The 22,736-nt window shown below is 45.5% G+C and overlaps 1 protein-coding gene across 3 annotated transcripts in view; it reads left to right on the forward strand.

Annotated features, from left to right (window-relative positions):
- The first annotated feature begins 3,987 nt into the window (after window positions 1-3,987).
- The window catches only part of PDLIM7 (PDZ and LIM domain 7), a 162,312-nt gene continuing 143,563 nt past the window's right edge, over window positions 3,988-22,736 (forward strand). Inside the window, exons 1-2 of one of the 3 annotated variants that reach the window (XM_077472527.1) lie at window positions 3,988-4,137; window positions 4,326-4,430. In XM_077472527.1, the coding sequence (XP_077328653.1) occupies window positions 4,335-4,430 (96 nt within the window). In that variant the 5' untranslated portion in view covers window positions 3,988-4,137; window positions 4,326-4,334. Of the gene's footprint in view, window positions 4,191-4,325; window positions 4,431-22,736 lie in introns of all 3 variants that reach the window. The other 2 variants (XM_077472526.1, XM_077472528.1) reach the window with 2 other exon arrangements.

A 22,736-nucleotide genomic window follows, 5' to 3' on the forward strand; every position in this document is an offset into this window, starting at 1 on the left:
CTCTGATCAGTCTCGGTTCGGCTGTCTCCCACAGTCGAGCAGAGTGAGGCCGCCTCCCCCTCCCCCTCCTCCGTTATGTCTACACAGGGGGAGGGGACTCAACATGCAGTCCTGTGCTGATCTCAGGACCTGAGACTCAGGTACATTATGGGTCTGTAGGGGGGGTTCTGTAGTGGGGTTCCGTATTGTAGGGGGGTCTGTAATGAAAGGGGGGTTCGTAATGTAGGGGGGGTTCTGTAGTGAGAGAGGGTTCTGTATTGTAGGGAGGGGGTCCGCACTGTTGAGAGGGCATCTGCACTGTAGGGGGTCTATGTAACATACAGGGGGTCCAGAACTGGAGGTGCAGGGCGCCGTGTAATATAAAGGGGTCCAGAGACCCCCCCCCCCGGCTGCTCAGTCTAAAATGCCCGGGCCTATTTTTTGTCCCAGTCCGGGCCTGTATATAGATGTATATAAAATGCACTTTTTATCTATCAAAAAGGGTTTTCTAGTGCTTAAAGTTTCATCTGATTTCTAAATTGCTGCATTTGTAAATTCCAAAAGCCAATATAAAGGAATAGTAGTGGTAAAAAAAAGCACTTGTGGGTTTAATCAATCTTGTTTTTTCCTACAATTCCCTTTTAAGGGGCGTGGCAATGGGTGTGTCCTATGCCTGCATACTTTTGCTGATAGGTGTCCCTCACTCCCATCTCAAAAAGTTGGGAGGTATGCTCTGGGGCCTCTGCTTTTAAAAATATTATATAATATTTGGGGGTACGAAGACATTTTCTAGCAAAAAATACTGATTGTTACATGCAAACAAAAAGTGTCAGAAAAGGCCTGGTCTGAAAGAGGTTTTTAATAGAAAAAAAAAAAAAAAAGCTGCCTTTAATATCACTCTAACCTATTAGCTTGTCTTTGGAGTGTGGGAGGAAACCCATGAAAGTGCAGGGAGAACCAGGGGTGTATCTACAGCAAGGCAAACATGGTGGAAAATATGGGCGGCATTTTTGAGGGGGGCGGCGCCTATACTAGGATGATGCAGCAGCAGGCATCAACCCGGCATTGTTTTTTGAGGCGGCGGTTGGCGGTCTTGTAATAGGAATGGGAGCAGCTTACTAGCCGCACTTTTGCTATTACAAGCAGCGAGAGGGGACCCTCCTGCCCTTCTGCTGTCCTCCGCGGCTCTCTCTGGGCTGTCTCGTCCCATCTGGAGAAACGAGCGACCAGCTGGCATGACCAACGGCTGGCTGGACAGCCAAGCAAAACCAGGATCGGCTTTGATCGGCTGTTCGTAACAGTAAACCGGAAGCAATGATATGACATCACTTCCAGTTTACTAGGAAATCATTGGCGCCATTTAGAAAAATCTAAAACATTCAAAAACTCAGATATTTGGATCTTTTAAAGAGCTGAGGAGCTGTTACTGCCTATTGCTAAAACAAGAGATGTTTACATTCCTTGTGACAGCAATAAAAGTGATAAAAAAAAAAACAAAGCTAAAAAAAAAAAGAAGTGCCCCCATCCTACCCTACTCTTATGCAAATGTGAACGTGCGTGTCAGTCCTGCACGTGCGCAACGCAAACAGCGATCATCCCAGACATGTGAGGTGTCACTACAAACGTCAGATCACGGGCAGTCATTCTAGACCCAGACCTCCTATGTAAATCTATAGCTGTAACCTGTAAAGGCTTTTAAAGCGTCACCTGAGGATAGTCGTTTGTCGCTGTTGTGCGGGCTTGCGCAATTTTAAAGCATGACATGTTTGGTATCTACTTACTCGGCCTGACATGATCTTTTATATTTCACAAAAAAATTGGGTTATGTATTGTTTTTTTTTTTTTTTTGCATTAAAAATGAACATGAACATCTTCAAAACTGACAGTAAAACACTGAGCACTGATGCAATGCCATAGGCTCTAATAGGCATCAAAAAAGGTGACTTGCGAGTGCCATGCTGGGCGCTTGCAGGTCACTCAACTGTGTTAGAAAAGCAAATGAATATTCACTTTCCTAACACTAAACCACCTCCCCGCCAATCAGGTGCTCGGATCTGTTACCCATCACCTGATTGGCTGAAACGACAGGCGCTGTGATTGGACTCCAGGCATCCAATCATAGCAGAGGATGGGAAGAGAGGACGGGAGAAGACATCGAGGAGCTGTTCCACCGAGATAGGTAAGTGTAGACAGCGTGAGGCCCATTGGCAGCATTTGAGATGGCACAGTGGTTGCGTTTGATGGGGCACAGTAGGAGAAATTGATGGGCACAGTGGCTGCATTTTTTTGGGGCACAGTGGCTGCGTTTGATGGGGGACAGTGGCTGCATTTGATGGGGGACAGTGGTGGCAATTGATGGGCACAGTGGCTGCGTTTGATGGGCACAGTGGCGGCAATTGATGGGCGCAGTAGCTGCATTTTATGGGGCACAGTGGCGGCAATTGATGGGCACGGTGGCTGCTTTGATGGCACAGTGACGGCAATTGATGGGCACGGTGGTGGCAATTGATGGGCACAGTGGCTGCGTTTGATAGCACAGTGGTGGAAATTGATGGGCACGGTGGTGGCAGTTGATGGGCACTAAGGATGAGCTACAGCGTGTCCACAAAGCCCACATGCAGAACCCGCCAGGAAGTCGGCAGTGCGCTGCACTAATCACAGGCAGTGAGACATTTCCCGATCTCTGGAACCGCGCATCAGGACAATGTCTCACTGCCTGTGATTAGCGCAGCGCTGTGCCGACTTCCTAGGGGGCTCTGCGCGTGGGCTGTGCGAACACGCCTGAGCTCATCCTTTAATGGGCACAGTGGCTGCGTTTGATGGGTACAATGGAAGCAATTGATGGGCACAGTGGCTGCGATTGATGGCACAGTGACTGCGATTGATGGCACAGTGGCTGCGATTGATGGGTACAGTGGCTGCGATTTATGGAACAGTGGCTGTAATTGATGGGCACAGTGACTGCAAAAGATTGGAACAGTGACTGCGTTTGATGGCACAGTGACTGCGTTTGATGGCACAGTGACTGCGTTTGATGGAACAGTGGCTGCGATTGATGGGCACAGTGGCGGCGTTTGATGGAACAGTGGCTGCGATTGATGGCAGCAGTGGCTGCGATTGATGGCACAGTGCCTGCGTTTGATGGAACAGTGGCTGCGATTGATGGGCAGTGGCTGCGTTTGATGGAACAGTGGCTGCGATTGATGGCACAGTGGCTGCATTTGATGGAACAGTGGCTGCATTTGATGGAACAGTGGCTGCGTTTGATGGCACAGTGGCTGCATTTGATGGAACAGTGGCTGCGATTGACGGCACAGTGGCTGCATTTGATGGAACAGTGGCTGCGTTTGATGGCACAGTGGCTGCATTTGATGGAACAGTGGCTGCGATTGACGGCACAGTGGCTGCATTTGATGGAACAGTGGCTGCGTTTGATGGCACAGTGGCTGCATTTGATGGAACAGTGGCTGCGATTGACGGCACAGTGGCTGCATTTGATGGAACAGTGGCTGCGTTTGATGGCACAGTGGCTGCGATTGATGGCACAGTGGCTGCGTTTGATGGAACAGTGACTGCGATTAATGCACAGTGGTTGCGATTGACGGCACAGTGGCTGCGTTTGATGGCACAGCGCTACAAGGCAGAAGGGCTAACCACTAAGCTGCTGTGTATGTAATGAAATTATCTGATAAATGCACCAATAAAAAAAGAATGTATCTTGCTCGGTTTCCTCAGGCTGATACAAATATTGACTTCTAGTTAGTATCGGTCATCTCATTGGCATCCTCGGTGCATGGTACATGTGCGGCTTATTCCCCATTCGAGGCAGGCTGTGTAAAATCATGAGGGAAAGTGAACTTTTATTGAAGTGACTGGCATTTGTTGGAAGGCCGGCGTCCCTCGCCCAGTGCCATGGCAGGCAGTGTCCGTGTGAAGAAGCCGGCTCGTGTGAGGAATGTGCTTCTCTATAAACTCCCCCTTGTTAGGAGCTGGGAATGTCTGCGCTCCAGCCCTGGTCCCTCCCAAAGCAAAGCATGATTCATTTCCCTGGATCCCCCGGCCCCGGCCCGGGTGTCATCTTACACTCCTTATATAGACTGGGAGCCGGAGAGAGCTGGCAGGACTCAGAGCTTGTCCTTCTTCCGCCTGCAGCCTTGGGTGAGACTCAGGAGGACAGTGTGAGGTGTATGGAGCTGTCCTAGGCGCTGCTAGTGGGTCACCTTGTACCTTTCTATGGGAGAGAGGGGGGAGGGGGGCTTTATCCTAAACTTTAGCATTGCTGCACATGTTTACTGCTCAGGTCACCCCATGGAAGTGTCTCACTGTCTTTTCTTTCTTGTATGCAGATTGGTGACATGGAGGAATACAAAGTGACTCTGGATGGTCCGGCCCCATGGGGCTTCAGACTGCAGGGGGGAAAGGACTTTAACATGCCGCTCTCCATCTCCCGGGTGAGTGCCTCTTATCCTACTCTTGGCATCATTCCATTTCTGTTGCTGTGCGACTCTCTTCCCTGCTTACAAAGCTCAAAGTCGATCGATTCCTCCATCCATGGCGTGGGTGGGCGAATCGCCCCGTCGCTAGCTGTCAGAATACACCAACGGTGACTGCATCTGATTGGCTGCGCTGACTTGGGGTTGATTTACTAAAACTGGAGAGTGCAAAATCTGGTGCAGCTGTGCATGGTAGCCAATCAGCTTCTAAAATTAACCACTTCAGCTCCTGAATGTTTACCCCCCCCCCCCCCTTCCCCCTCATATTTTTCATATATTTACGATCCAGCACAGCATTATTTTAACTGACAATTGTCCCCAAACCTTTTTTCCCCACAGAGCTTTCTTTTGGTGGTATTTGATCATGTCTGCGAAGGTGCGCTATAAACAAAAAAATTGTTACCATTTTGATAAAACATACCCAATAAAAAATAATAATTTATTGCCCCGTTTAGGCCAATATGTATTTTTTTGGTTTAAAAAAATTCCAATAAGTGTATATTGGTTTTCACAAAAGTTATAGCGCCTATAAACTATGGAATCGATTTATGGATTTTTTTTTATTTATTTTTTTACCAGCGATTTTTAGCAGGACATTGCGGCGGATAGATCTGACTTATGCCCCCATACACACGAGCGGATTTTCCGTCAGAAAAATTTTGAATGGTGTTTTTCCGACGGAATTCCGCTCAAGTTTGTCTTTCATACACACAGTCACACAAAAAGTTCTCTGAACTTTCGACCGGCAAGAATGCATTGACGTAAACACTACGACGAGCCGAGAAAATTAAGTGCAGTGCTTCCGAGCATGCGTCGGAATTGCTGCAGACGATCGGAATTTACGATAGGAACTTTTTCCGACCAAAAAATTGAGAAGCTGCTCTCAATCTTTTGCTGGCGGGAATTCGGCCAGCAAAAGTCCGATGGAGCATACACGCGGTTGCGTTTTCCCACCAAAAGCTCTCATCGGTCTTTTGCTGGCCGAATTTCCGATTTTTTGTGTGTGTGTGTGTGTGTGTATATACGCAGCATAAGGGACACTTCTTGGGGACTAGTGACGCTAATACAGTGATCAGTGCTTTAAAAAAAAACAAAAAAAAAAACACTGTCCCTGTACTAATGACACTGGCAGGGAAGGGGTTAACAGGGGCGATCAAAGGGTTAACGGTGCTCCTTGGGCGTGATTTCTAGCTGTGGGGGGTGTTAATTTACTGTGGAAAGACAGAAATTGGTGTTCCTGCTTATGGCCTGTCCACACAATCCAAAAATCACTTTCAAATTGATCGTATGATAATCGGATCGCTGGTACAGAGCCTTCGAGAGCCGATCACGACAGTTTATCTGATTGGACAAGCACAGAAATGTTTTTCGTATGATACCAGCTTTGTTTAAAGCGGGAGTCCGCCGGGACTCCGCGTTTTTTTTTTTTTTTTTTTTTTTTTTTAAGTCAGCAGCTACAAATACTGCAGCTGCTGACTTTTAAAATAGTGACACTTACCTATCCAGCGCGCCCGCGATGTCGGCACCCGAAGCCGATCTCTAGATCGACACTCGGGTGCTGCCGCCGCCATCTTGGGTATGGGAATCAGGAAATGGAGCCTTTCGGCTTCATTTCCCGGTTCCCTACTGCGCATGCGCGAGGCGCGCGGCGCAATCAGGACGGTCCCCGCAGCCTCTGGGATCTGTGTGTTTCCCAGCAGGCAGCGGGGCACTTGCGCAAAGGGGCGGGCACTTGCGGAAAGGGGCGTAATCTACGCCCCTTTCCGCAGACAGCTATCCCGGAAGTGGGTGCAGTTACCTGGATTATCCAGGTAACTGCACCTCCCCTCCCCCCTGAATGGTGCCAATCGTGGCGCCGGAGGGGGGGGGATTCCGATGAGCGGAGGTCCATTTTAGGGTGGACCTCCGCTTTAAGCAATACAGTTGTCATCCATAAATACACTACAACACATTACGTCACTTCAGATTTTTTTTTCTTCTGTCGTACGAGATTTTTCGTTACTCTAGTAAGCTCTTCATGTTCGCTATACGACTAGCATGAAAAATAGAAAACGGATGATCTATCGTTCAATTTTCGGATCTTGTGTACAGGCCATCAGCAGAAACACAAGGTCTCTGTCTCCCCTTCTCAAAGAACGGTGATCTGCCTTGTTTACACATGCAGACCGCTGTTCTGCTGATCGGCGGGTCCCTGCGGACATTGGGTCTGCCGGACCCGCTAATTGGCTCCTGCTGTGTCCAGTCACATTGGAAGCGGGTCGCTGGCAGCGCGGTTAAGGCTGGCCATACATTATACAATTTTCCTTTCGATTTACCAAAACCATGTAAGATGAGGTCAAACCAAAAAACTTTCAATTAGTATGCAATTAGACAGGCCCGTGCACTACATAGTTGAAGGTAAATTTAAAGGAAATTGAACAAAAAAATTGTATAATGTATGGTCAGATTGTCAGCGTAGTCAATAAAACCTGGAAGCTGATTGGTTTCTAGGCACAGCTGCACCAGATTTTGTACGCTCCAGTTTTAGTAAATGAACTCTATAGTGTGGCTGCTTTTGATTTTTAATTCAAACCAGGTGACTTTGCCGTGACCTGAAATTTAAGCCGCATATGGCCTGCTTAAGCCACACCTGAGAATGACCTTGAAGGTTTCCTGGGGACAGACAACTTTAAACCCTGGTTCACACTGACTGCGGGAATTAAACTGTTTCATCCCACATGTCAGTCCCGACTTCGGGAGGCGATTTCAGAGACATCTGTGCAGGTTTTTACAGCAATTTCAATGGAAATCACACCCTGAAATCACCAAAAGTAGCACAGAAACGACTTTTGGGAACTGGTGCGGCCTAATGTGAATGTGGAGTTGCTTCAATTGCCGCCGATTTTTGGCATGCGATTTGACATGTAAAAGCGCATCATTGTGAACCAGTTGTTACAGATAGAGATGGCCCTCTGGCTGTAAAGTCTTCTGTCATTAATCACGTCTGATCGATCGGTGCTCTGCATCCTGGGACACTTCAGCAAGCACCGGGTTAAATGTTGTAAAAGTTCCACTAATAGGAATGCTGCAAGAAAAATAGAATGTGTGTATCCTGTTTCATGACAGGAATTCCTTGAAGCAGAGATTCCTATTTCCATGACACACAAGGAGGGGGGGTCTGTCTGTTTTACAGGAAAGAAAAACTGTAGGCAACTTACTTTTTGATATGGAACAGCTGATGCTGCCAGTAATGCAGACTTGTGCATCGGCAATACACTATAGGGCCCAAGATGGCGACCCAGCTGAAAGATCGGCATGCTGGGACTTGTAGCTCTACACGTGGCTAGTCTCAGGTCTCGAAATGATGATAAAAAAAGTTTGTTTTCTCGGATGTAACTAAATGAACAGTAGGTAAAGACAATGTGATTGATTTAGACTCGGTTTGCAGTCCAGTGTCCTGTGCGTTTGTGTTCACCGGTTCTGGTGCGATTCACGTGCGACTTTTCCCCCGAATTCGCACCTGAACCGAAAACAAAAACGCACAGGACCCATTTCAAATTTGCATCGCAGTCACCCCAGACATGTGTGAATCAGCTCCATTGAAAGCGGGTCTCACTCCTATGTTATGTGAATTTGATGCAGTGTTAAACGCATCCAATTTACATATGTGTGAACCCAGCCTGAGGCTTCATTCACACTTGTGTTATGCGAGTTTGGACAGCAACGTCACATGACAAATCGCATCCCATTCTTTTCAATGTCACCCATTCAAATCAGTGCGTCTTAAAGTTGCAGCGACTTAGAAAAGGTGCCTGCAATACTTTGGTGCGACTTGATGCAACTTTGACCTGTAGAATGTCAAGTTTGATAAAAAATTGCAACGAAAGGTCGAAAGTCGCCCTGGAAATCGCATGACTTAGGAGACGCGCTAATGTGAATGTAGCCTTACTAAAGGTAAATGGGCTATTCACATTGCAAGGGAATTTTCCCCAGAGATTAAACCAGTCATAGATAGTTCGAATCTCGGCCTGACTCAGCAGGGACCAGCTGAGATTCGACCCACGTATGGGCAGGCTGATCGCTCGACTTGGGTACAACCAGCATGCCAGATTTTGCATGCAATTATTGCAAGCACCCCCCCCCCCCCCCCGCTAGGAGAACACAATCGCTTAGTGGGAGGGATTTCCCCCATTAACAGTCCACAGTAGATGAAGACCAGGTGGTTGATTTAGGCTTTTGCGATTTGTAATGCTACATCACCCCGCCGGGAGAACACCATAGTTCCGCAGTAGGGATTCTTCTACCAACACTGACTTGATGGGAGAATCAAGCAATTTTCTTTCTTGCAACCCATTGCAGGAAAGAAAATCTCTCCATCTATGGCCAGCTTTAATCGTGAAATCGTGAGTGACGTGACTTCCATCGTTCAATCATATGCAAGAAAAAAGCCTATATATATATTTTTTTTTTGCATTTTCTAAAAAATGTTAAACTTCACCGCCTTTACTGAGATCTGGGGAAAATTCTCTTGCAAAGTGCAACTTCCCTTGCAAAATGAACAGCCTGTTTGCCTTTAGTAAATCATTCCCAATGTGAATGTTTTGATTTGGGTCCCACTGCAACTTTTGGAGGCCTGTTGTCAGGGCCTGCTGAGACTTGTAGTAGGGTGATGGCTGGAGAACCCAGAGTTAGCGAAGGCTCTGGTGACATTCTAGCAGCTCGCTGCCTTTTTGGGAACAGGTCTTGGTATTAAAAGGGCCTGAAGCTCCGAGACTGACGTGTGAGGCAGTATGTGACTCTAGGCAGCTGGATGGGCGTCATTGATAACTATAGAATCATGGGTGGAGGTCTGATGTTATGTTCACAGGTCACTCTAGTTTTTTTTTTTTTTTTTCTTTTTAGTTTGGAGTACCTTGGTGGGGGGCTGAAAAGCCTGAGTTTCTGACATTCACTTCACACCCTCCTCCCTGGGTGGGGCGGCTTTTGTTCCTAACTGTGTTGATTTTGCTTCTGTGCCATGTTCAGACAATCCTTTCCCTTCACGCTAAGCATTTTGCTCTGCCCTTGTGTTTGTTTTGGGGGAGGTCCTGCCCAGACAAGAGCAGTGTGCTTGGGTTATGTATTATGGGGGGGGGGGGGGGGGGCACAGGAGTGAGAAATAGGGGTACAATCATATTTAGGACTGCTACAATTTGGTCCCATCATGTGTGTGTGTGTGTGTGTGTGTGGTTTTTTTTCCTGCTGTATTAGGGTTAGTGACAGTCTGTAGTTGCATTACAGTGCTTACATGGCTAGATATGGTTTAAAGTGGCTGTCTACTTGCCAGGTTAGGGGTGGGTCTCAAATGTGGCCCCTAACGTCTGCAAGGGGCCACATATAAAATGCATTACATGTAATGCTACAGATAACTGTTAAAAACTGAAGACTTAAACCAGGTTCACGTATGTGCGGTCGCGGTTTCCATCCTAGGTTCCAGTGCGTTCCTGTGTGACTCAGGCCAGAATTTTTGCCTGAATTTGCACCCAAACTGGACCCAAAGATGCACAGGACCCTTTTTGGAATTGGCATTGCGGCTGCCCCGGACAAGTGTGAACCGGCTCCTTTGAGAGCCGGTTACAGACGCTTGTCATCGCACATATGTGAATCTGGCCTTACTAGAAGAAATGGTCAGAGCTTGTTCTACTGGCGTGGTTAGAGACTGAAGTCATGCTATAGGATAGTAGTCATCAACCCTGTCCTCAGGGCCCACTAACAGGCCAGCTTTTATGTATTACCTTGGGTAGATGCAGACTAGAATACTGAAATCACTGAGCAGCAAATGATATCACCTGTTATATATTTCAGTTATCTTGCAAACCTGGCCTGTTAGTGGGCCCTGAGGACAGGGTTGATGACCACTGGTATAGGAGACCATCAGAGACTAGGGACATGTTGCATGAAATAACCGTACTTTAGCACCCTTCCATATACTCAGTGAAGTGGCTGGCCTCAGGTGAGACACAGAGATGAAACATCCTCCTACATAAGTTCTACCTGTTTATCTGTAGTCTTCTCTTCTGTATTCAGCTATTCAAAGTGCAGAATTTATAAAGCTTGTCTGAGAGTTTAGAAAAAAAAAAAGGGGCAGGGAGGTGAAGTTACACTGTGCAGAGCTCAGTGAGGAGAGCTGTTTGGAGGGAAAGGGACACACACACACACACACACGGGCCTGTCAATCACAGGCTGTGTGCTGGAGCTCTCTCCTCTGTCACCCTTTTTCTATTAGTGTCAGGGAAACCAATCAAAAGAGACTCCTACTGAGGAAAGAAGTAGCAGAGAGAAATGACACTTAGTGCTCCAATTGAGACAAGTACACACTATAGAGGAATATGCTTTGCATTTAATATCTGAGGTTTACAACCAGTTTAAGGGGCCCTTTACAAATCAATGCTACCTCTGTTGTCTAATGGGGCCCAAGGAATGCACCTCAAATACCAAAGGGGCACGTGTGGCCCTCGAGCCGCAAGTTGGGCACCGGATACCTAGCCTGTGACTTTTCGACCTGCTACTGGTGCTGACTTTTCTGTATTACAAATATTGCAGACTAAAGCCAAAACTGACTACTCAGGTTATAGCCGCTGTACTAAGAATCTGATATTAGTACAGAGATCTCCCCCACTGTTCTATTGTGTTCTGACAGGGGGACAACTTTTTTTGGTCATGCCCCTCTGGCTGGCTTTTGTCTGACCGGCTGCAGTACACATGGGCCAAATGTGGGCCAATTTCTATTGAACTGGCCTGATGCCACCCAACATTCAGCCTATATGTATGGGGCTTTAGGGGGTAAAAAAGCACTAATCGGTTAAGGGTGGAGTATCATAACCCATAAGGATGTACCTAAGTTGCTGCATGGTACCAATTCATGTAACAAACTGACCACGCATAGCAGTGGTCATCAACCCGGTCCTCCGGGCCCTCAGGCCAGGTTTTATGTATTACCTCGGGGGGATACAGACTAGAATACTGCAGTCACTGAGCAGAAAATGATATCACCTGTGATGTATTTCAGTTATCTTGCAAACATGGCCTGTTAGTGGGTCCTGAGGACAAGGTTGATGACCACTGACGTATTGTAGAACTTGTTCCAACTTATCACCAAGAGGTATCATAACCTCAGTCTCATCTGTTGGAACAGTTTTGCTAATTCTCTTTTATGTTTTTTTGATGACAAACGAAGATAATAGGAACCAAATATCAAATCCTATGGGCAGTCTACACAGTGGATGTGTATGTTGGATGAAGATGATCTGAAACATCATTATAATTGAAAAAATTAGGCAACAAATAAACTTAATGAGCAAAGTAGTGTAAAAGAAAAAAAAAAAAAAAAAAAACCAGGGTGAGCAAAGTTCGCCAGTCAGTTTTCTTTTTAATGATATAAGATCAGTCCAGGGTTGCATTTATTGCTTGCTATGGGATACTGCATCCTAACATGTGCCTTGTTACACAAGCCTACATGTTTATCCTTAGGATCCCTGTAAATATGAGATGATAATCCATTATCTGTCCATTTTCATTTAGATTGGGTAATGACCTTGTGTTTTTGGGCGATCCTAGAGTTTGTGACTAACTGCTCTCCGGGGGAACACATGATCGGCCAGCTTGGAAAATGTATCCAGAATGCTATTTTTTTTTTTTTTTCCTTCCTTCTTTCCTCCCAACCTCATGCCCCCACTCTTTCCCCTGATCCAAACATATGTAGAGCACTCTGACTAGAACTCATTCTGACGGTGTTGAGACTTTACTTATACAGTCAACTGCTCTCTAACATCTCTGGGCATCTTTATAGAGAAATTACATGGACACTGCAATTATGGCAAGATCAACAGGTATTTCTGTACTTGCTGAAAAATGTTCTTATCCTGGAAAATGAAACCTAATGCAGCAACCACATATAAGGACTGGTAAGCTGCAATATCTTTTTTATTTCTGGGGTTAGATACGTTTTAACGTGGTTGTAAAGCCTGAAGGTTTTCTAGCCCCCAAAAATACTCACCTGAGCCCGATCCTGGTCTAGCACAAGAGTGTCTGCTCTTCTGGGTCTCTGCCTCCTCATTGGAGACACAGCAATTGGCTCCCTCTACTGTTAATCACAGCCAGTGAGAAGGGAGCCGGGCGGGTCAAGCCCCGTTCTGTGTGTTTTATGGCAAAACACACAGAAGTCTTTAAATAAACAGTGAAAACTAATTTTGGAACTAGAAGTGGGATTCCACGTGACATCAATGTTGAGGTGAGGACACAGACAATAGAACCACCACTGGTTAGTGAGGAGGCTTACCAGAGTGAGAGGACTCAATTGGGCATATGCAACCACCAAAATATGGGGCCTCCACGTCTGGGTTCCAGATCAAGTTGTAAGGCAATACAATTGGTCAAGAGAAGTCACCAAGAAGCGATCTTCAGAAGCAGCCAACTTGTCAGACCAAATCCTCTCAAGTGTTCAAAACAGCATGACCAAAAAAGAAAACGCTCCACATAGTGTGAATCCGTACAAACGTAAAATTTATTAAATGAAAATTTGTTTTCACCGTTTATTTAAAGACTGCTATGTTTATGATTTAAAACAATTTTTATATTATGGTACGTGGACTTTAGTTTGGGTGTGATTTCACATCTCATTTTCATTATTATTAGTTTTTGTCGTCATTGCACAGTGTACATTAATTTGTATACATGTGTATTTCAAAGTTTTGAGCGCTGCACATAATTTCATTTTTTACTTATTCCTTGATTCACACTTGTCTTAGCCCTTGTACACACGGTCGGAGATTCCGACAACCAAATCTGTCGGATTTTGTCCGTCGGATTTTGCCTGAAACTGTTGCATACACACGGTCGGACAAAGTTGTCGGAAAATCCGACGTGATGACGTTATTTCGTTACATCGGGACTACGTTCACGCTAGTAGCCAATAGCTTTGGTGTAGGAATTTGATGTGAGCATGCGTGGCACTTTGTCCGATCGGAAATTCTCTACACATGATCGGAGCATTTTGTCGGAAAATTTTACCAACAAGTTGGAAAACTTGGTCCGTCAGGTACTCCGACGGAAACAGTCCGATGGAGACCACACACAGTCGGAATATCCGACAAAACGGTCCGATCAGACACATTCCATTGGAATCTCCGACCGTGTGTACAAGGGCTAAGTGTTGTGCTGGCTTCTACTAGATATATGTCAGTGTGATATACACCAATTTTGTTCCAAAAGCCCCATACACACTATAAGTTTTTCTGCTGAGTTTTTCCTTCAGATTTACCAAAACCATATAATATGAGGTTAAACCTTAGGAGTTTCAATGTGTATGCAATCAGGCAGGCCCTTATACTACATGGTTTTGGTAAACCTGAAGGAAAAACTCAGCAGAAAAACTGATAGTGTGTATGGGGCTTTAGCCCTTCTTTGGCCCCCGCTAAGTGACGCTTAAACAGCGATAAAGCGTTACTAAAACGAGCAACGCTTTAACTCCAATTGCCCAATGCAATGGCTAGTGTTAAAGAGGAAGTAAACCCTGATGAGTTTACTTCCCCTTTTTTTTTCTCTGCAAAGGTAAAGCATAATGGACTACTATGGATCGCATAGTAGCCCATTATGTGTCACTTACCTGACACAGGAGCCAGCGAAGTCGCCGCTGTCCCCTGTAGTCCGCCGCATCCATCTTGCTGGTGGCGTCTCGCAGCTCCGCCACTGTCATTCGGCAAAGCCGCGATGACGTCACTCCCGCGCATGCGCACGGGAGTCGACAAATGCGGCAGCTCCATTCTTGGAACTGCCGCGCTCAGTGCGCCTGCGCGCCGCTGTCTACGGCGCATGTAGATTTAGGAGATATTGCTTGGACCTACAGGTAAGCCTTAATCTAGGCTTACCTGTAGGTCAAAGTGGTTTTTAAGGGTTTACAACCACTTTAATAAAAATGCTGACTGGCATGCTTGAGATTGTCAGGATCACACCTGAATATCCAACTGCCCTTTGTCTTCCTCCAAACACATCAGTCTACAATTTTTTTTTTTTTTTTTAACGCTGTACATTATATATTTCAATTAACAAGTTGTTTGTATGTACTGTGGAAAATACGATCATCATTAAAAAATGAACGCCCCTTGTTTTTTTATTTTTTATTATTACCTGGTAATATTCTGTGCGAACAGCAGCGCCTTAAAATCTAGTTTGTTACAAAATCAACAGTTTGGTACAAAGAATGTGGAGAATCTATGCTTCGTCACAAAACGCCACAAGCATAGTTGCATAGTCTCCTGTAGCATAAATAAATAGTTAAAGGGTAAAGGAGTAGTGACAGGTGTGTCTATAGACACTCGCAGACACATGCACAGAGTGATGATATGCATGAGTCACTGCATTTACAGCCTTCCTGGGAGTAGACAGAATAACTTGTCACCTTTTTACTAGAAAGTGATTCTTTTATCTTCATCGTATGACGCCAAGAAAGGCCTCTTGCACATTGGGCATCAAAACCACCACTTTTAAGGGTGTTTGACTAGCCTAGCGTTTGGACTCCATGATGGCCTAGGTGTCCTAGCACATGTAGGCATTGATGGGTGTTTAAAGGCAGGAGCATTAAGAGGCAAAAAAAAATTACCCAGAGCCAGCCGTATAAACGCATCTAGATGCGCGTTAATGCTAGTCGCTTTTAGCATTTGTGCGTCCATTCATTTCATTGGCCAAATTAAATGAATGAACGCCCAAACTCCTGATGCACTAAACGCTTTTGACAAAAAAAACAAAAAACAGCTTTAGGTGCGTTTTTTTTTTTTTTAATGCTGTTTTTCTCCTGCCAGGAGAAAAGGTGTTCAGAAGAGTCGGTGCTCATGGAGCCTTGAAGTGATTGTAAAGCATTCATTTTGTTTTTTATTAAAATAACAAACATTATACTAACCTACTCCGTGCAGTGGTTTTGCACAGAGTTGCCTGGATCCTCCTCTTCTCGGGTCCCACGCCAGTGCTTCATCTGGCTCCGCTTTCCTGTCGGGTGCCCCCACAGCAAGCAGCTTGCTATGGGGGTACCCAAGCTGAGCCGCTGCTCTGTGTCCGTTCACGCACAGAGCCGTGGCTCGGCTCGCCCCCTCTGTCTCCATATTGGCTCGCTGCCTGTGATTGACCGCAGCTGGGAGGCAATGGTCAATAAAGAGTGCGAATCCCTGGAAAGGCAAGGCTCTCCTGGACATCGCTGGATTGAGAGGGGCTCAGGTAAGTATTAGAGGGGGCTGCTGTGCACACACAAGGTTTTTTTTACCTTCATGCATGGAACTTGCCTAACGTGCCTTTACAACCACTTTAAAGGGACCAGAGAGGGAGGAGCCTCAGAGAGCAGTAGGGGGACCAATAATTGACACTCCCAGGAGTTTCAGGTTTCTGATGACAGCTAAAGTGGCTGTTTCTATTAGTGTTTAGACACAAATAGTATGTATATGGTATTACCAGGACCCACCACCAAAAAACAATCTAAAATAAAATCTTCTACTCATGAAGAGCATTAGGATACAACATATGTGTTATTTGTACCTATAGTAGGGCCCAGAAACAGCAGTGCACATTTTTTTTTTTTTATTATTTAAATAGACTCGATGAAGGAATCTTCATTGTTGGCTATTGTGTATTCAGACACCCACAAGCACCTGCTGCTGCCTAACTGGGAGTTTATATTTATTATTTATATGTTTGCATAAATATAATTTTATATGTTTACTGTACAGTAAAAAATCCAGATATAAAACAGTTTAAAAAAGTATAAACCCAAAATTAAGAACTGATCCACAGTCATCATAGTTCATCTTCAGTAGAGCTATAGCAGGTTATGGAATGTGGAGATAAGCAAAGCTACATTCAGTATGGAAAATGAATTCACACTTCAGGTTCATTGGCTAGGTCAGTGTTTCTCAACCCTTTTTCAGTCAAGGAACCCTTAAAAAATGCTGCACAATCTTGAGGCACCCCATTCTAAAATACTAAAATAACTTAACACAAGGCAGCAACATCAATACATGTAGGACACAGAACATTATGCCCTGTACGCGCGGTCGGATTTTCCTTCAGAAAATTTTCTATGTCGGAGCTTGTTGTCGGAAATTCCGACCGTGTGTAGGCTCCATCAGACATTTTTCATCAGAATTTCCATCGCACAAAATTTGAGACCTGGTTCTCAAATTTTCTGACTTTTGAACTTAATTTTTCTCGGCTCGTCGTACTTGTTGTACGTCACCGTGTTCTTGACGTTCGAAATTTTCGACCAACTTTGTGTGACCGTGTGTATGCAAGACAAGTTTGAGCCAACATACATCGGAAAAAATCCATGGATTTTGTTGTCAGAATGTCCGATCGTGTGTACGGGGCATTAGAGGTGATTTATTCTTTCAAAGCACCTTTGCACACTGCTACTGACTAGTATTCCGGTGTGTCTCTTCTCCCTCAGTTTGTCTCCATCACTCAGCTAATGTAACCCCAGTGCTTACAGAGAAGGGCAGGAGAGGGACAAAAACGAGAACACCATGCAAGCGAATGATGTGATTTGTTGTAATGGTGCTCAATGAAAACTCGTGGCTTTGTGTACCTAAAAGGCAGGCCTGATCCACCCGCTGGCTTGCATATAATTTTTTGCCAATTTTGCCAAGGCATCCTAGAAGAAACCTTTAAAACCCCTTTCACATTGGCAGCGCCAGCTGTTAGCGCTAAAGTGCCACTCGGTTTAGCAGCAATTTAGCGCTGTTTTAGCTGTGCTTTTCGGCCACTGGCGTAGCGGTTTTTACCCCAAAAAAAGGGTTGAAAACTCCTGTTATGCAGTGTTTTCAAAGCATGTTGGAAGCGATCCCCATTCATTGCAATGGGCAGAGTGTTTTGGGAGTGCTAAATACAGCGCTCCCAACCCGCCCCAAATAAGCTGCTTGCAGGAATTTTTGTAATGTCCCGCAAACGCACCTCCCCAGTGTTAAAAGGCACTCTGCAATGAATGGGAGGCTGTTTTTCAGGCGCTTAGCAGAGGTTATTTCTAGCGCTTAAGTGACTGAAAACTGCCCCAGTGTGAAAGGGGTTGAAGGCACACCAGGGAGCCTGGGCACTCTGGTTGAAAAAAGGCTTGTTTAGTTATTTGATTTTCTCACAGCTCTTGGTCAGCAAAATTGCTGATTGCCCCATCTGAAATATGGTACTTATTAGGGGTGAACCTTTCTTTATAAAAATATGTTAGAGAATGTGTGCTGCCATTTTTAGCATTCAGTTATCATTCTTGCAGTGTGCAAATTGTTACATTACAATTATTAAATTGTCTGCACACGGATTTCATACAGCACTCTGTTTAAACTATTATATCAGACAAAAGAAGTTGTATTTTAGCCTAGGGTAACAAAGGCTGGGATGTCTGTGTAAACCTCTGGAATGATGTGTGTTTTGGCTGAGATTACATTGCTATGCAATTAGACAACAGAAAATTTGGGGATTGAATTATAAGAAGTGAAAGAAAGTAAGATTATTTTTGTTATTGTTGTTATAGACATGTTGGTGCCTCTCTTACTTCCCAGCAGACACTGAAATGAATGTTTCAGATTGATGTTTTAAAGTAGTTTTTGCATCATTTTCACTGCCTGTAAAGAATGTTTTACACTCTTCACCATATTTGTCTAGGTGGAAATGGCCTAGCAACATCCTAGATAGACTTGTTTATGAATTACCACCATTTTTTTGCCCTCAAAATATTGCGTGTAATGTATGCCATTTAAAGCCAGGCCCAGTCCATTAGGCCGCGTACACACGCGCGGACTGTTTGCCCAACCTTGTTCGTCAAACAGTTTGGGCAAACAGTCCGCTCAAAATTTGCATGAGCGGACTTGCCCACACACGAGCGGACTGTTTCAACGAACTGTTTGCCAAACAGTCCGCTCAACTTTTGAAATGAACGGACTCGCCCACGTAAGGCGGAGGCAAGTCCGCCCATTTCGAGCGCGTGTACAGATAGGCGGGGCCCGCGAAGGAAACGTCGCGGGCTCCGCCGCCTGGAATGGGCTTAAAGGGGAACCCCAACGCCGAAAAAAATCGGCGTGGGGGTTCCCCCCAAGTCCACACCAGACCCTTGTCCGAGCACGCTACCCGGCCGGCCAGGAAAGGGGGGCGAGCGAGCGCGCCCCCCCTCCTGAGCCGTACCAGGCCGCGTGCCCTCAACATGGGGGGTGCCTTGGGGAAGGGGGGGCCGCGCGGCCCCCCCACCCCAAAGCACCTTGTCCCCATGTTGATGAGGACAAGGGCCTCTTCCCGACAACCCTGGCCGTTGGTTGTCGGGGTCTGCGGGCGGGGGGCTTATCGGAATCCGGGAGCCCCCTTTAAGAAGGGGGCCCCCGGATACCGGCCCCCCACCCTATGTGAATGAGTATGGGGTACAATGTACCCCTACCCATTCACCTGTGAAATAAAGTACAAAAAAAAACACAACACATGGAAAAAGTATTTTATTGCACAGCTCCGGGGGTCTTCCGTCTTCGGGGGTCTTCTCGCCGGACTCCTCCGCTATGTGTGTGTAGCTCTTTTGCTAGCGGAGGAGTCCGGCTTTCTTCCTCCCCGCCGCCGGCCTCTTCTCCCGACTTCGGGGGTCTTGTCCCCCTCTTCGAAGTCGGGAGAAGAGGCCGGCGGCGGGGAGGAAGAAAGCCGGACTCCTCCGCTAGCAAAAGAGCTACACACACATAGCGGAGGAGTCCGGCGAGAAGACCCCCGAAGACGGAAGACCCCCGGAGCTGTGCAATAAAATACTTTTTCCATGTGTTGTGTTTTTTTTTGTACTTTATTTCACAGGTGAATGGGTAGGGGTACATTGTACCCCATACTCATTCACATAGGGTGGGGGGCCGGTATCCGGGGGCCCCCTTCTTAAAGGGGGCTCCCGGATTCCGATAAGCCCCCCGCCCGCAGACCCCGACAACCAACGGCCAGGGTTGTCGGGAAGAGGCCCTTGTCCTCATCAACATGGGGACAAGGTGCTTTGGGGTGGGGGGGCCGCGCGGCCCCCCCTTCCCCAAGGCACCCCCCATGTTGAGGGCACGCGGCCTGGTACGGCTCAGGAGGGGGGGCGCGCTCGCTCGCCCCCCTTTCCTGGCCGGCCGGGTAGCGTGCTCGGACAAGGGTCTGGTGTGGACTTGGGGGGAACCCCCACGCCGATTTTTTTCGGCGTTGGGGTTCCCCTTTAAGCCCATTCCAGGCGGTGGAGCCCGCGACGTCTCCTTCGCGGGCCCCGCCTACCTGTACACGCGCTCGAAATGGGCGGACTTTCCGAGCGGGAACAGTCCGCTCATTTCGAAAGTACAGCGGACAGGCCCACACACGGGCGGACTGTTCGCTCAAACACAGTTTCAGCGGACAGTTTTTCGGAATTTCCGAAAGACTTTGTCCGTCCAACTGTCCGCTGAAACTGTCCGCTGAAAGCCCACACACGAGCGGACTGTCCACCCAAACACTGTTCAGCGGACAAGGTTGGGCGAACAGTCCGCCCGTGTGTACGCGGCCTTAGTTTCAATGGATGGGAGCTGGAGACTTTTTCCCTAGAAGGCATTGTTCCATCACCCAATGACTTTACCAATTTTTTTTCAATGCCATTTCTTTTGCTTGGCATTTAGAACTTGCACAAATTGAACCATTAATAGTGAACATAACTACAAAAGGAGGAACTAGAATTTTGATAACCATTATAAACAGTCCTCTTCGTCCATAATCTTTGGGATTTTTCATGGGATTGATTAAAGGTTGGGTGGCAGAGAAGACCTAATTGTCCACCTTTTGTTGGGGGGGGGGGGGGGTAAACTTTGTCTGCCGCGTATTTCTTAGTCAATAATATGTCATTCCCCAGGAGAGAGAAATGGTGCTAAGGGTGTCTTAAGGTGCCTAGACATGCATGCTTCTATATTAGCTTGTCGTTTTGTATATCTTATACCTGAGGACTTGCTATGGAAGGTGACAATCACTACAGTAGTTGCAGCATTACAGTGATCAGGGCCCTCCTGTACCGTATTGCACTGTAATTGTGTTGTCCCCCCTATACATTGTAAAGCCCTGTGTAAACTGTTGGCGCTATATAAATTGTGTATTATAATAAGAAGAAGAATCCCTGCAGTCTCATGGGTCTTCTGCCAATCAGCTATCATTTTACATACTGATTACAGGAAGTCACTTGCTCGTCACTTCTGCCATTCCCAGAACATCTTGTATTGCAGGGATATGCAATTTGTGGACCTCCAGGTGTTGCAGAACTACAAGTCCCATGAGGCATAGCAAGACTCTGACAGCCACTAGAATGACACCCAGAGGCAGAGGCCTGATGGGACTTGTAGTTTTGCAACAGCTGAAGGTCCACTAATTGCATTTCCCTGATTTATTTGTTCAATGAATGTAAGACATCCGCTCAATGGACAATGTAGAGATTGTGGCATTACTGCCCCACCTCTCCACTTCTTCCATCAATGTTCAAGTATATAGGTCAGCTGTCAGAATATACTGGTTAACAGTGGAAGGTTTGTCCATCCGCTCTGTTTAGAGTGGATGGGTGAAACGATGAGTTTACTGTATAGGTTCAGTGGACTGAATAAGAATTTTTTTTACATTTGTGAACAGCTTTTTTTTCTTAGATGATTATAAATGTCAAATGTAGCAATGTATGTGAATATTTCGTGTTGAACTGATGTATTCTCAAAATAAACCTGTTATAAACCTGTGTAAGCCCAGGTTCACACTGTCGCATGTCAAGTCATGCCCCATTAACGGCAATGGAACCGTTCTAATCGGTGCGTCTCAAGTCACTCTGACTTACAAAAAGGTTCCTGCACTACTTTGCTATGACTTCTTCATGACTTGCATTGACTTTTGTTAGGGTCCAGGGATGTTGGCTTCTAAGTCGCGCTGGCATGAACTGGCACTTAGTCAAACATAGCATAACACAAGAATCTCTTTACTAAAGGAATGGAGAATCTTCATTCAAGAAGTTCAATGAAGATTCACTTTAATTACCCAATCAGCCAAACAAAATATTTTATCTGCATATGACTGGGAATGGAACACAGCTTCCATTTGTTGAGAGAAGATTCTCAACCACTTAACGCATATACAGGGATTACCTTCATTCAGAACTTCATGTCTAAAGATCTTGATTTAAGCTGAAATGAAAAGTCTTAAATCGACCATAGACTGTTCGACCCCAAGTTGATTCATCAATCAACTTTGGTACAACCAGTCTGCCGGATTTTACATGCAATTGCCAGCAGATTTTATAGCCACTAGCAATAATCACTAGCAACCCCCCCCCGGTGAACACAATAGCTCTACGGGAGGGCTTCAACTGTCAGCACTGTGTCTGTGTTAATGTGTGAATTTCTCATTCATACAAAATTTCTCAAAACATTCAAAGTTTGTTTGTTTTAAAATGAGTGGACTTTACCAAATGAAAACCACATATACTGTTAGAAATTTGAAATTCTACCTACCTATGACTAGGTTTACCTGTGTAAGGTGAACTTTGCTCCAAAAGCTGACATATATTATATTATATTATATTATATTATAAAAATATATATATATATATATATATTTGGCGTGTGTTTTCACCAAATATAATTTCTGCTTGAATTGCTCAGGAATCCACATGTGGTATGTTCTCAGCGCAGTGAAAATATTCTTTACCAAATTCAATGGCAGGAAAGTGTAAATGACTTCGCAAACGATTAGACAACTGTGATAACTTAGCAAGGGCTGGAAGTTACACGGCTGCATTTGGCCATTGAGCACACCCAAATCTCCAGACACAACAATCTCTTTAATTGGCTTGCACAGCTGTGTGACACATGTATTTCTCATGGAAAAAGGTTATTCTAATTCCCTAAAAGGGTTAAAACAGGAGACATCTCATTTTGATTACTCAGCTTTACTCCTTTGTTTTTTTTTTTTTCACAAAGAATGATGAGGTTTGCAACTATTTTTTCCCAACATTTCCTAGGTGAATTTATGGTGGCTGAACAAACTATTTGTATATATGAGTAAACCTAAAATACAACCTGGTTTATATAATATGGACATAGGGACATTTACAGATGAGAATGCTAAGGATTTCATTGAAAGCTCTAACCAGAAATGAGTATGGAGGGAGGCATTTTCTTATATACTGCAGACACCCAGCAAGTTATTGCATTAAAAGCCTTGCATGGAAAGTATATTTGTTTTTGTATTTTTATTATGGTCATAAAAAAAAAAAATTTAAAAATGTTTTTA

This window comes from Lithobates pipiens, unplaced genomic scaffold, assembly GCF_037356315.1.
Source record: "Lithobates pipiens isolate NorthernLeopardFrog02 unplaced genomic scaffold, aLitPip1_a1.2 Scaffold_8, whole genome shotgun sequence".
In the NCBI taxonomy this organism is placed as follows: Eukaryota; Metazoa; Chordata; class Amphibia; order Anura; family Ranidae; genus Lithobates; species Lithobates pipiens.